At 43.4% G+C, this 15,076-nt stretch overlaps 1 protein-coding gene across 2 annotated transcripts; it reads left to right on the top strand.

Annotated features, from left to right (window-relative positions):
• The first annotated feature begins 1 nt into the window (after position 1).
• Positions 2 to 14,224, top strand: zgc:152863 (uncharacterized protein LOC562658 homolog). Of its 2 annotated transcripts, none has more exons than XM_061047209.1 (6): positions 2 to 205; positions 7,877 to 7,977; positions 10,282 to 10,485; positions 13,103 to 13,247; positions 13,334 to 14,015; positions 14,072 to 14,224. In XM_061047209.1, exons 2-5 carry the CDS (start codon positions 7,890 to 7,892, stop codon positions 13,665 to 13,667), a joined length of 771 nt encoding a protein of 256 aa, XP_060903192.1. In that variant the 5' UTR covers positions 2 to 205; positions 7,877 to 7,889; the 3' UTR covers positions 13,668 to 14,015; positions 14,072 to 14,224. The 2 variants fall into 2 exon arrangements, with proteins under 2 accessions (XP_060903192.1, XP_060903193.1); XM_061047210.1 differs by having other exon boundaries at positions 13,334 to 14,005.
• Positions 14,225 to 15,076: the final 852 nt, after the last annotated feature.

Consider the following 15,076-nt stretch of genomic DNA (forward strand, 5'->3'; position numbering starts at 1 on the left):
CCGGAGAGCTGAAAAGGTCTCACTTGTTGCTGAGCAGGAGCTGCGAGCGTCAGCAAGAGGACCCGAAACCAGACCCCACACATTCACTCCTTCCTCTTTTTTGTAAAAAAAAACCTGAACCAGGAGAGGGATCAGGATCCGTGCAGAGACCAACCAGACTCTCCTCTGCACCGTCACACCGCTGCTGTCTGTTTACAGCCCTCAGGTGAGACATTTATCACGTTTATTCTGCTCCATTCAAACAGAGCAGGGGACGAAAGATGGGATTTAAATGTGAGAACGCATCGATGGATTCGTGCTCTGACTGATTGTGTGAGCATCACCAGCGCTGTGTTTTTCTGTATTTATGATGAAACAGGCTGGATTCTTGTTATTGTAGTTTTTATTTCATGCAGAGCTCATATTTACTGCTGCGTTATGAAGAGTCTAATCATTGTGATAAAGGACGATTTGAATCACTAATCAGAGCAGGAACCTGATGGTGAACTCACGAAGCTTCTCTTACCTCTCTCCGTGTTGCTGAGGAACAAAGCAGCTTTTCTACATAATAAACCGTTTCTATACAGTCTCTATTGGGGGTCCAGGGTTCACTGAGGGGGGTCCGACAGGTATGACTGACCGGATTAAAGAGGAGAGGAGACGATTATGTAGCACCCCGGGGTGTCGAGGATTTCAGGTTTTCAAAGAGGGGTGACAGATTTTAATTTAGAGTTTGGGGGGTTTATTTTAAGGGATTATTTTCACTATGGTGAGGTGTGTGTGTGTATTCTGGATGTGTGTGTGTGTGTGTGTGTTTTGGAGGTGTGTGTCTGTTTGTGAACCCTCGCCCTGCTGTGAAGGTCTGTTACCTCAGGTGACACCACTTGAGGTAACAGAACTGAAGTGAGACTCTTGTGTCTCCTTCTCTCCAGAGTAACTCCCATCTGACTGTTGAAGGTTACACAGTATGATTCAATACAACTTTATTTATACTAAACACTAAACATCATCAGCTAAACACTAAAACTAGAGACATTCAAACTCTGAAAACTGACCGTGTAGGAGAAATAATCTCATTAATGAAGATATTATGACCAATTTTAAAAGAAGGAAAGGAGGTTAGGGAGTGAGGAAGTAGGAAAATACGAGCCTGGCTGATTCTACTTTCATGCAGCGTGCTACACAGTATTCTAGTCATTCATCATCTCGGTGTAAAGCCTCAGTATTTAAAAAAAAAAGATAGTTTTTGGTCTTGACTGAACAGTTTTTATATGAGGAGCGCGTCTATAAACTTATGACAACAGGCCACAAGAACTTGGACTCATGTCACATCATCTAACATGGAGGAGGGCGGGTCTTATGACTTATACTGCTGCCAGCCAGCAGGGGGAGCTCTAAACATTTTAGCTTCACTTCCAGGCAGCTGTTGCTCCGTCCATTTGAATTTACAGTCATATTGTCTCTCACACATTTGTTTCTTTGTTTGTTTGAATAGTTATTCAGGAGATTTGCACAACACTTAACTAAACAATGCAGACAAATACAAACAAAACAATCTGTAATATTTACAAAAATCTCAGAAAATCATCTGCTTGGTTAAAAAAAAAGTTGGTGGGTGATTCGAGTTGTGCACCCCTCTCCGCTCACTGCGTCCCTGTGACCGGCTCAGAAATGCAGCATCAGCACTTCCACAGTGTGCAGGTTCAGTGTTCATTGTGGAAACTGGCTGAAAGCACCACAGACCCTCGACCATCACAGCATACAGGCAGGGCAGGTGGAGGTGATGCTAACATGCTAACATGCTAACATGCTTACTCTTCAGTTTAAATTAAGGGACTAGTGAGGTTGTTAAGAGGAGGTCATTCCAACATGGAGCCCTTCATGATGCATCTGAAAGTTTCTGCAGAAGCCCAGATTGGACAAACCAAATATGGACTCTTTGTTTACTTTAAAGTCTGTAAAGGGTTTTCCCACATGTTTGGAGGTAAAGAGTCAGGACAGTGGTCATCACTGTGTAAAAAATCTGAACTCTAAGTGCTCTAGTTTTCACTAAATCCTGCACACTGTAAATCCACTCAAATTACAGCTAAGGGGAAGTTTAGAGGGTGTGATGAAATGTGTTTCTCTTCCTCCTTGTGGTATTTTAAATATTGCAAAATGTGTCCAGCGGACTTCTAAAACCTCATCGGCTCAAACTCTTTTGCATATTTTGTAATCATGTAGGAGTCTTATGAAACATTAGTCTAATAAGAATAGTGTTTGCATGTTGATTTCCTAAAGGTAGATCTCGATCAGAGAGCAAAAACAACATCCTGAAGGTGAACTTGAATCCCAGGTCCCTGCAGGGTTTGTCCTTGTTTGTCAGACTCATTCAGAAAATCATCCGAGCGGAGAGAGCAAAGTTCATCAGCGCAGGAGTCTCCTCTGCAGCTACTGATCAACCCGACAGACGGTCAGATGTGGTTCAGAGGGGTGAAGAGAACAAACTGAGAGTCAGAGCGAAACCTCCAGGGGTCAGATGTGATCATCTGACTTAATCTAGAGAGCTTCCTGCAGCGTTATCTGGAAATATTAATCTTCTTTAACCCCCCCCCCCCCCCCCCCCTCCTTCCTCTGTTTATACCAAACAAACCTCTGTTGTACCTGGAAACAGAAAATGCATCATTTCCTGTGAGCCTGCAATATAATGCAATATTGTTTTGACCACCAGTAAGAGACTGTGTGCACATTACCATGTAGGGCTCCAGTTAAACATGCATGGACCGAATCTCGCTGCACGACCTCCATGACTGTGACTGTTGGCTGCCCAGACCCGGTCTGATAAACATGGATGTGTTTGAATGTTTGAAACGCCCATGGGCTGAATGTCAAACGCCTGCTCCTGTTGAATGGAGTCTGTTGTCTCTAAAGGAAAAAAGTTTGACCACTGTGTATATGGTTTAAAAGAATAAACAAAGGTCTCACCTTTTACAAGAAGATCTACCTCTGACATCATCCTTCATCATCCTTCATCATGTCCACTTTTGTCGGGTTTAGTTTTGCTCATTTCATCCGATAGACTTCTGTCGGCTGAAGCGATCGACGCCGAGCATTTCTGATTATTTTTTTTAGGGCAGGTGTGAATTTTTTTTAGACCGAAAAATATAAAAATAGGACACTGGTTGTTAAATGTCAGAATTCCCCTTTCATAGAAGACAAATATGCAACAACAAAAAAATCCCAATCAGCCCACACTAACCCTCCCACACATCCTCTTGTGGTTTAAAAAAAAAAAAAGAGAGAACATTAAGCAATTAAGCAAACAGACGGCGACATACAGAACATATTTATGTAAAGAGAGCCACACCTGAAGTTATAATCCTATTAGAGACAAACAGAACCATACCTGTCCAGGTGTAACAGTTAAAGTTCTTTATACTTTATTAATCCTCCGGGGGAAATCCAAGTTCACACCCTGTTATTGAGACATGTTTCTCACACACATCCAGACATACACACCTAAAGGATCTGCTTTAACGCAGAGATGTCAAAGGGAGGGGAGGCGGCCCACAGGGAGCGCTCCTGAGCTTGTGGAAGTTCAGTGTCTTGTTCAATACGAGTGCACCTCTGCAGTACTCGGAAGTGACCTGGCACCTCTCCAGCAACCAGACCCTCTCGTTCCCGCCCTACAGACTGAGCTGCTGCTGCTGTCTCCACATCCTCTGAAACTTCTCTGCAGAACTACTTAAACTGAGAAACTTTTGTAAGATAAGAGGTCTGAACTTTCCCCTCTGGTGTCTGGATGTGACCACATTTTCCCACAAAGATGACTGATGTTTAGCAATGACTCCAGTCAAAGCACTCTCGGTTTGCACATCAATACTGATACCATGTTTTACAGCAAGTGAAAGTTGACCGAGCTTTTACCTCTGGAGCTCCCAGACTGTGATTCTGTCTGCATTTTTGAATACTTAAATACCCACTCTTATTATAATATTTTTTTAACCGGGAGTATTCCCATTGATACAAAAATCTCTTTCACAAAGGAGCAAGAAGCTTCACACAAACAACAAACATCAAGCAGAAATGACTTCAGGGGATGAAGAATAAACATGTGCATCAGTAGATCCTTGACCCTGATTATAAAATCTCCGGAACTAATAGCCTACATCGTTGGAGTTAAACACGGGCCTGTGGCTCAGACCAAGATGACGGAGCAAAAACATGAAAAGGTCTTCACTAAAGACGGAGAGAGAGTTTCTTACATGATGGACCCGTGAGAGTGAAGGTTACAGCTGCTGACAGTTCTTGGAGTCAGAAGTGATACCTGATAAGAAGCTAGTACATGATGTAACGATGTTTCATCCTTCTGTTGTAGGAAGACAAACAACTCGCTCATCCAAGACACAACTCACACCAGAGACCAATCACAACGCAGCGCGGTACGATGAGTTCATGCATTAAAGTCTTTATATGTGATTTTTCACACTTAAATGTAGAAATCAAGTATCTCCTCTAAAAATAACTCTGTGAGTCATGACTGTCTACAATGGGTGTAACACCCGAGTCCCACTGTCTGTGATGTTTTCAGAGTTTTCAGAGTCCTATCTTCACTTTGTTTACATCGCCCGGACGGCCGGCTGACTCCTCCCCTCGTGTATAAAAGTTGTTTAATTGAGGGACTAGAGAAAAGAAGAATAACATACTGTACTCACTGCTTAACTGTGTTTCTAGATCACGCTCATTTCAGGTAAATTTACATGCAGTGTGAAGATACCAGCATAATAAAGCTAAATAAAAAGATAAAAAGCTGATTAATTATTTTCCTCCAATCAAAAGAAAAACAGCGTTTCTTTCCGTTGACGTAACCCAGTGTCACCCTTTTTAAAATAACACCTTTCTGAAGAACAGCGCCGTATAAATAAAGTTATATTAATCATCACTTCTCAGAAAGCACAAAGGATGTTGGGCTGAAATACGTAGGTCCTATGTAACATGTTTTTGTCATCAGAATGAGTTCGTGCAGCTGCAGCAGTTTGTAGTGACGCCTCAGACGTGGAGTCGTCTTTATATTCTGTGCAGCCTTCAGTGTTCGTCCTGCAGCAGATGGTGTGAGCAGAAATCAGTAGGGGGAAAGTGACATTTCAAATCTCATCCAGTTTGCTCTTATTAGTGATCCTAACTGTGTCGGCGTTGATGCGTCACATCTTTTTATCACGACTTTGTAATCATTTAAATCGTGAGAATATGGTCAGAATGACAGCTGAGCGAGACTTTTCACAGGTTTCATTGTTACCATAATGATGTCACAAAATACATGAAATAACATTACAGTGTGCAGTTCTCTCAGGAGAAGGGAGCTGAGGATGAATTTGGAAGAATATGTGGTGCTGTCATAATAATCCTGCAGCCTTTCTGTTCCCGGCTCGACAAACATTACAGCAGAAGTTCTAATATCGCAGAGAGAGGAGCGATGACTAAGAGCCAGATCTCCCACGCAGACTGTGCAGACAGAGCTGTGTGTGTGTGTGTGTGTGTGTGTGTGTGTGTTTTAATGCATGTCTGTATGACTTTGTTAAACCTCTATAATGTTGGATCTGTGTGTGTGTGTGTGTGTGTGTGTGTGTGTGTGTGTGTGTGTGTGTGTGTGTGTGCCCTCCTGGCACACTGAGGCGGTGGGAGGGGGGCGTCCCTCGCTGCTCCACAGATGACTGCTATCTCGTGAGATTAGGTTCCAAACAGAAACCTTTAAACACCAGAGCACACCTACACACCCACCAGAAACACACAGTGGCATTTACACAGACTGTGTGGCAGAGGTCGGCTCTGCATGGCACGAACTCTGTGACAGGAAGTGTGTGTGTGAGACCGGGCTGCTGTAAGTCATCTGGAGAAGGAGTGTGGTGGTGTTGTTGTGGTGATCAGGTTTGTGTAGCTGCTGTCAGCTGTCTCTATGTTCAGTGATGAAACTTTAAACTGTGGGTGGTGACACTTTCACTATTGACCCGCGTTTATACATGTTCCAAAATATAGTATATATATAATAATATATATTGTTTGATAACAGAACGAAACAGCAGAGTTTCATATCGATTGTTAGCCGATAAAGTGACTTCTCAGGTCAGAAAGTAACTGATTGTTGTCGTCTAAATATCGTATGGAACAGTTTTGCATTAAATAATCGTAAAGTCGTGAATCATTGTGTTTATTGTCTTTAGCATCGAGAGGAACATTTTGAATATTGAACTCCATGTGATCAGCAGAGTCCCTCTGCACCTTTAAGAAAAAGCTAAAGACCCAGCTCTTTCATGAATACCTACTAACTTAATGATGATGGTCTCCATATTATTGATGATGATGATGGTAATGACGATGGTTTTTGTTTGATAACGACGACTTATAAGATGGTTTCTATACTGATTAGAGCTCTCAAGAACTGCCCTCAATGTTGTGCTTTGCCTCTGGTCACTTCCTGTCAGCACCTGTGTGTCCAATCAGACTCAAAGCTGATCGTTTGCTCTTACTGACATTGTTCTCTTTTTTCTAGATCCTTGCTTGTGTTGTTCTTACTCTCTGATGTACGTCGCTTTGGATAAAAGTGTCTGATAAGTGAATTGTAGAATTGAACATGACCTCAGCAGCTCGTACAAACTGAAGGTGGCGATCCAACACATTTAGAAATCTTGTTATAAAACAGACTGAAATGAATACTGATGTCTCTTTATGACCTTCAAAAAGCAGCACATAGAGAGACGTTATTTATTTCTCTGGGATTATTTCACACTCTGTCTCAGTGTTAGTGTCAGTCGAGGAGATTCATCGATACGCTGCCAAAACACCTTTTTTTTTTTACATCTTTGCACGCCAAAAAAAATCAAAGAGATTTTTGCCTGAAAACAAAACTTCTGCATGTACAGGACAAGATCCGCAAAACGATGCCACATCCCTCTTTGTCCACAGGGGGCGCCAACATCAACAAACCTTTAAAGCTCCTCACGGGGAGATTTAAATCACGGAAGCCCTTAGAGGACATAAATCAACACATTGAATTTATCTGTGTTTTCCTGTGATAATTAAGTCGGTTGTTTTCTCCAGATCTCATCTCATCTTTGTCATTATCTCGGGATAACATCGCTGGTTTTTTCTCTTGATAAGAAGTGAATTTCCCCTGTTTTCGTATTCTTAAGATATTTCGCTTGTTATCGAAGGAAAACCAGCGCTGTTATCCCGAGATCATGAGATAGATAATCTCTTGAGAAAACAACCAAAACGTGCTCTGTATCACAGGACAACAGAGTTACACTGGATGTATTGTCCCCTTCGGGCTTCCGTATTAAACCACATTAGGAAATTAAATAGTTGTTTTGATATTTCTAAAGGCTGTACTAACATCAGTGATTGGTTGATTCCTGCTGCTGACGCCAGCTTGAAGGTTTTGTAGAGCACAGGCAGGAAGTCTGCTGTGGTTCAAATGTCAGGTTTTTGTTTGTCAAACAAACATGAAGTTCTTAAGTGGTTTCAGCTGCTCTGAGAGGTGTGAGTGAAGACGGCAGCTGGCTCGGCCCCATCTGCCGTCTCTGGTTAAACGCAAACATCTGAAAACTAGAAAACTGTCTCACAGCTGAAACTCTTTAAAAAAACAATGTTTTCATCCCCAGATGTGATTCACTAAACTGAGGCTGAAATCTTTAAGCAGAGCTGTTAGTGAGAGAGGTGTGACCTTCTGCTTCTCTTTAAACATACTTAACCACACTTCTTGTGTGTGTGTTAGTGTGTGTGTGTGTGTGTGTGTGTGTGTGTTAGTGTGTGTGTGTGTGTGTGTGTTAGTGTGTGTGTGTGTGTGTGTGTTAGTGTGTGTGTGTGTGTGTGTGTGTGTTAGTGTGTGTGTTAGTGACTTCATCTCTCTTCTCTCTTTTAGGAAGTCCACTTTGATGTCTGCGTCAGTCCTGTCTTCATGTGGACGCTTCAGTCTGCTCGGTGGACTCCTCCTCCTGGCCTCCTCTCCGATCCTCACTGCAGGTACAACCTCTGACCCCTACAGTCCACACAAACCCCCCCCCCCCCCCCCCCCCACCTCTGATAATGCATCCCCTCATTACAGTCACGCATTCACTGAAGCTGGTTGTACATTTGAACTCCTGGACATTTCAGGACATTTCATGTAGTCTTACACCAGTTGTAGGATTTAAACGTCACCGCCCCTTCCTGCTCTCCTCCTGCGCTGCATTTTTCTGAATTGTTCCTGCTGCATTCTCACGTCTGCTCACCCCTACTTCACACAGAAAAATGTATTAGGGGGCTGGCAGGAAAACTCCAGGTAAAGTCGGTGTGAAAAATTCAGACACATGCAGCTCGACCTGAATATTTCAGGAAGTTGTCAGGAGTTCAGTGCATTTTAGGAAGCATGAAAAGTGTCCTGTAAGTCTCAGGCTGTGGAAAAACTGACATCAGATACAGAAGAATGAAGGGAATACAGCAGAATTTAAAAGGGAAAATTCAGTCTTTAAAAAACAAGATACACAGATTACTTTCTATCACAGGCAGGTTTACAAATTTCTCTTGTTGCATTTTTGTTTCAGTCGTTGTGTCTTTTTAAAAGAACAGATTCAAAAGCCCTTGGTGAATATTGAGAGGTATATATCCACACTTCAAAGGGATTTAAAGTTGGTCTGCTGCATCTCAGTAATAATGAAAAAGTGAGAAAAGTAAACAGATCATCTTTTGCATTTCATGTCATTTCATCGAGACACACATGAGACGTGTCTCAACTGTGAGATGCTAAAAACAACCTCAGACACAGCAGTCATAAGAAAGCCTTATTTTAATGAATTTAGATCCCGCTCCCGGTTTTGATCACTACATGATGACTGATTGTGAAACACTAAATGAACTTTAACATGCAGGATGTGAGGCGACGTTCTGCACAGCTCAGGGCGCTCGCTCGGTTTTCTGAGGTTTGAAAACGAGCCGTCTTGTTCTTCCCTTTTTTGATTAATCAGATCTGCCTTTTTCTTCACGAGTTCATAGAAGTTTAGATTTTTATCGACTCCGTTTTCAGAAGCTGCTGTCACCTCTTGGGACTGTTGCTCTGACTTCCCTTTTCTAACTGTGTGAATAACTTGATGGTTTATATTTGTACTTCTGTTGGGGACAACCAGAGAAAGATCGACTTTTGGTCTAGTTGGAGCTTCACTTGTAGATACTGAGATGATTGTGTGATGTTCATGCTCATGTGAAGCAGCTTTCAGAAGCAGCAGAATCATCATTCTGCAGACGTAGACGTTTTTAGGTTGAAGGTGATGAAATAGAGGAAGTGGGTAAGACTGCTCGCTGCTCGGGGGCGAAGCGGCCCACTGGGCAACACAGCTAGGAGGGTGTCAGCAACTTTTCAGTGTGAGTGTTTTTCCCTGAATGAGCAGTGAGATGCAGGGGGAGGAGCTTGAAGTCTGCAGCATGTATTTATGTGTAAATATTCTGCAGGTATCTCTGACCCTCTGCAGAGCCTTTAACACGTCCACGTCATGAGTTTTGTTTACAGTAGCAACATCACCTTTTATGACCTTTCACACTGAAAGTTTTCCTCACTCTCCATCCATCAACCCTCACTCTGTGTGCTCCTCCTCTCACAGAGCGCTGAAAACACAACAAATAAAAACAAACAGACACACAGGTGTTGATTCGTCCAAGGGGAAATTGAACTGAGCTTCATCAGAGTTGGTTTTATTTTGTGGAAAAGAAACTATCTTGCCTGTGTGTGTGTCTCAGGCTCAAGGCTGCAGAGTGTGGTGCTTTCCAAACTGCAGGGCTGTTATTTTATTGCTTGAACTGATTACATTTACTGCCCCAGTGATTGGACGTCATCATAAAACATCCCTTCAATAAACCAGTCAGAAGCTGCTCGATAAATACCCTGATTCTACAGTTGATGGACGACACGTTTATATGACTTGTGCTGTTTTTGGTGTTTTAAAATCTATGAATTAATGTCAGTTTAAAGGACAATTCTGTATTTTACAAAACAGCCTCCAGAGTCCTGGTCAGAGATTATTTTACAGCAGAAACTGAAGAGAAATCTCTGAGGTGTGTGTGAAGGTTGTTGTTTGTGGAAGGAGTGTTTATCCTCCTCATTGAAGCCAAAAGAAAACAGATGCATGCTGAGGTTTGGGGGGAGGAGGGCTAAGGAGGGAGAGGGGCTGATGGGAAATGTTGTTTTAATGCAGAGGAATATAAACCTTAATGATTTTGCATTTAAAGACTTTTCTTCTTTGTTTGTGTGTGTGTGTGTGTGTGTGTGTGTGTGTGTGTGTGTGTGTGTGTGTGCAGGCCGGCAGAGTAACTGCACTCACCCTCTGGTTCCTGAACATGGAGGCTTCCGCTGCGACCCGTCGCCGTGTCGAGGTTTCCACCAGAAGAGCACCATCCACCTCTTCTGCGAGCCGGGCTACCACATCAGCAACAAGGTGCGCGTGTCCAGGTGTACTCACGGGAAGTGGAAGCCTCAGATCCCCACCTGCGTCCCCATCAGAGGTGAGGAGTGTAGACCGTGTGAAACCTTTTCCACTCAGGTTGTGTTTACTGATGGTTCAGCGTCTGGTCCTGCATAAATCAGGATCAGGGTCAGTGCTCAGGAAGTGAACGGGCCCCCCTCCAGTTCCCACAGACTGCAGTATTTGTCTGGACAGGAGGATCCTAAAACGCTAAGCTAATCTCTAACATTTAAACTGTCGTTAACGTCGGTTTCAGTATTTTGATATCCTAAAAAGTTATCTCAGAGTTCATCTTCACACCTTCACAACATGATAATGAGCTCATGAGGAAACAAGGAGCTGCTTTTGTTTCACTTTAGGTTTCCAAATTAGAGAAGAAAATTATTGTGTATAGAAGAACTAAAGATGTCAGCTGTTCTGCAGAAAAGACCGCTTTCATATCAGTCATTTAGAGAATATTTAAATGAAGCACAAACAGGAGAAAAGTTCAGTTTGTTATTCTTTCTGTTTCTGACGAGTTGGCATCAGACGGCTCACATCCAGGGGACATTTCAACCCAACCGGGAACTGATGATCTTGTAGGACTCATTTCTTTAGACTTCCCAGCAGCCTCTTTTTAATGTCTGATTAGCTGAGTTTGAATATTTACAGAAGTAATGACTGCAGTGACCCAGAGGATTAAAAAAAAAAGCTGCTGTCACTTTATGACAGTTCCTTTTTTTGTTTTGAGATTCAGGAAGTAGATTGTTGTGTCATTGTTGATTTACAGGTTTGATTCCCAGCGAGTTATTAATGATACAATATGGGACGGAGGCCGTAGATGTGACCTGTAGGGACTTCATGAAAACAGACAGATTTCTTTAGAGGCCCTGTGGAGGTTTGTAGAGCAGCACTGATAAAAATAAGACCTTAAATCTAATTTATTTCAAATCTTTGGTAGAAGGGAATTTTATTTTTAGTAGGACTTCCTCAATTCAATCCAGTGGGATCAAGTTTAGTCTCATTTAAGTTATGAATAAAACTCGTCCTCCCTACGATCAGGAGGAAAAGTTCAACTTAAACTTGTATCTCTGAAACATCCTGGGTAGAGTTGGGTGTCATCTTACCATCACAGCACTAAAACTAAAAGAGCGTCTTGAATACAAACCTGAATGTTTGAATCTAAAAGGGGAGAATTAAGTGCATCGTATCGCGTCTTTGTGCATCGGATTCAGATCGATCGTTTGACCTATTTTACAGACTCACACGTTAACACTCTCTGCAGAGGACCGAGAAGCTCTCCTCTCCTGAAAGCGAGCTCTGACTTCCTCCGTCTCAGAGTGAGAACGCAGAAACGAGGAAGCGGGCGAAGCCACCGTACTCACCAAACAAACACTTCCTCTGCGACGACGCTGTCAAAGCCTCATGGAAATCTATACCGCCGCAGAGACTGTCACGGGCTGAAGAGAAACCACACCAACAGATACCAAACCTTCCGCTCATTGATCTGCTATTCAATTGTCTGTTAAACTACGCAGACTGTCGCTGCACAGGTGGATGTTCCATGAGCTCACTGCCTTGAAGTTATTTATAATGTTCTTTAACATTTTTCAACCACAGAGTCGACATATTACAGTGCAGCTCTTTTTTTCTGAGTACATCCTGTGGCTGCAACTCGAGATAGGGTTTATCTACACATTCATCATAATATACAGTAGCTTAGCATCACACCGCTGAGGATTTACAGTACGGGGGGGATGTTCTCAACGGGTGCAGACCAAAATGCCCCTGGAAGCTAAAATGAATCAGACTACAAAGCATGTGGAGTCACGGTATTAGTCAGTGCTCTGTCTGCATGGCTGCATCCACACAACTAGAACAAAAATACTAATTCTAACATCCAATTTTATTTTTTTAAAGATTTATTTTTGGGCTTTTTGTGCCTTTATTGGAGAGATAGGACAGTGGAATAAGATGCGGGAAAGGAGCCACAGGTTGGATTCAGGCCCGGGCCGCCCGCTTTGAGGACTACAGCCTCCACACATGGGGCGCACGCACTAACCACAGCATTTATCAACAGGATGCACACATGTACATGTTCAGCATTACACTGAGATCTGAGACTTAGAGCATCGCACAGTTTTCACACAAAGAGCCTGAACTTGAATCTCCTCTTTTTATCAATTAGCTGGTGGTGATTGAATCAGGTCAAAGATGTCAGAACCATCTGTCAGGTTTTTAGGCGTTTCTGCATTTATGAGATTTAATGTAGAATTGAAAGCAAACCGGTTTGTACTTCCAACATGTTATTTGCTCCGAGTTCACGTCTTTAAATTGCATCTTTTGTCTGCTTAACTATTTGTAAAGGATTTCAGGATTATGACGCAAATGGTTGGAGTTTTTGTGTCAGCCCCAGACGCTCAACTTCTCTGATTTTTTGTTTGTTTTTGGGCTTTTTAATGGAGAGACAGGACAGTGGATAGAGTCAGAAATCAGAGAGAGAGAGAGAGAGTGGAGAATGACAAGCGGGAAAGGAGCCACAGGTCGGATTTGAACCTGGGCCGCCCGCTTAGAGGACTACAGCCTCCATACATGGTGCGCGCGCACTAACCACTGGGCCACCAGCGCTCCTTTGTTTTTGTGTTTTTGACTCATCATTTTGTCTCTCTCGTCCTCAGACGGTCCAAACATGAACTCTGACAACAGAGACAACGACTCGATGCCCAGCATGGCCACCACAGCGGTGGGCGTGTCCATCTTCCTGCTCACCACCACTGCCTGTCTGGTCGTCAAGTCCCGCCTCTACCCCTGTCAATCACACAGGTAAGAAAAACAAAAACGTATGAAACCTCGCCTGTGTGCCTCACCTTCCTGTTCCTCATCCATGAACTCTTTCTGTGTCCCTGCAGCCGGCGCTCCTCAGACCAGCTGGACCTGATGGTGGACGGACTTCCTGTCTCTCTCCCCTCCTACGAGGAGGCGGTGTACGGCAGCTGGGGGCAGCGCCTCCCTCCCTGCTCAGCGCCGGGACCCACTCAGCTCCTGTTGGCTCAGGAAGCTCCACTCTGTCACCCGGCGTCTCTGAACAACCAATCAGACGGCAGTCACCGCCCCCTCCTGTCCAATCAGAGTCCGGACAACCCCCCGCCCCCCTACGAGGAGGTGCAGACGTCCCGTCCCAGAGACAGGATGAGCAGTGGGGACATCAGACATGTCACACTTTCCAATGACAAAGACACCTGATGGACAGTTGATTGTTAATGATGTCACCTTTTTGATTGACAGCTAGCGGCAGCTCAGCCTTTAACTCGGTCTGACCACAAACGCCCGAAGAGACTGTCTGCACTTTTCCTGGTTTGCTTGCAGCTCATCGGGATGCCTTGTCCAATCACAGGACGAAGATAACAAGCTCTGATTGGACGCTGTTTTAAATGAGTTAATGATCGGGCGAAACCTCGTATCTTAAAAAAGTTTGTTCATAAAAAAGTGTTGTAGAAATATCAGAGTTATGAGGTTTTTACAGGGCGGTGATTGTGTGTGTGTGTGTGTGTGTGTGTGTGTGTGTGTGTGTGTGTGTGTGTGTGTGTGTGTGTGTGTGTGTGTGTGTGTGTGTGTGTGTGTGTGTGTGTGTGTGTGTGTGTTTTCAGTGTATCTCTGGAGACGTTATACTTCCCCTCAGTGACGGGGGTCGATTGAGGCTTCCTCGGTGAAGTCTGCTGTGTGCTATGTCGTCATGGTAACCGCCTTCATTTCATTTCTTTCCTTTTTTTGTTTCATGTTGGGTTTTTTGGGGGGGGGGGGTGGGGTCGGTTTGCAGCCGGCTCGATGCACGGACAGTGGTGACTGTGATGAGCATGTTCGTGATGGTAACTTTGTATTTAGAGACTTGAAAAAAAATGCCTGGAAACCAAAACAGCCTTTTAAAAAACGTGTTTCTCGTGTGTTCATTCACCCGTGAGTGACGTTCAAATATTTTCATGAATGTAAATTAAATAGTTGTGATTTCTTTTCGCCCAGGTGGCATCGGTGCAGACGCGTTCGTAGGTGCTTTTAAAAATAAAATAGAACTTCCAAATAACAGTTTTCATTCCACAGCCTGAAGTCAAACACTGAGAATCTCTGCTGTGTGTGTGTGTGTGTGTGTGTGTGTGTGTGTGTTTGACCTCCGCAGGGCGACTGACGCCTTCACTGACCTTGAATGTATTTTATGTCTAATTAATCTAATTATTATTATTATTATTATTATTATATGGATTGTAATATTTACAGAACGATTATTTGTACATTGCACAGAATTATATGAGGAATAAATGTTGACATGTTTCTCTGACATCTCGTCTTCGTCGTCACTGATTTGAACTTTCACCTGAGAGTCGACGCAGCAGAGACACCTGAGTGTGTCTGAAGTCTCTGAAGCCAAATCACAAAAGTGTCTCCAAACATGATATTTATGTTGCTGTAAACGAGAAAGAATGAGCTCTATGTTTGACTGAATTATGAATTTAGACTGTTAGAAAGTTTAACTTTTAGTTTCAGGACGAGGAGGTCGGTGTCCTCGAGTCCAAACCTGATTCTGGCTCTGGTGGTTCAAACATGCCAGGCTGGACTGGTCCAACAGAGCGGCCAGATGAACACACTTTTTGACATTTTTA

Source organism: Labrus mixtus, chromosome 9 (genome assembly GCF_963584025.1).
Source record: "Labrus mixtus chromosome 9, fLabMix1.1, whole genome shotgun sequence".
In the NCBI taxonomy this organism is placed as follows: domain Eukaryota; kingdom Metazoa; phylum Chordata; class Actinopteri; order Labriformes; family Labridae; genus Labrus; species Labrus mixtus.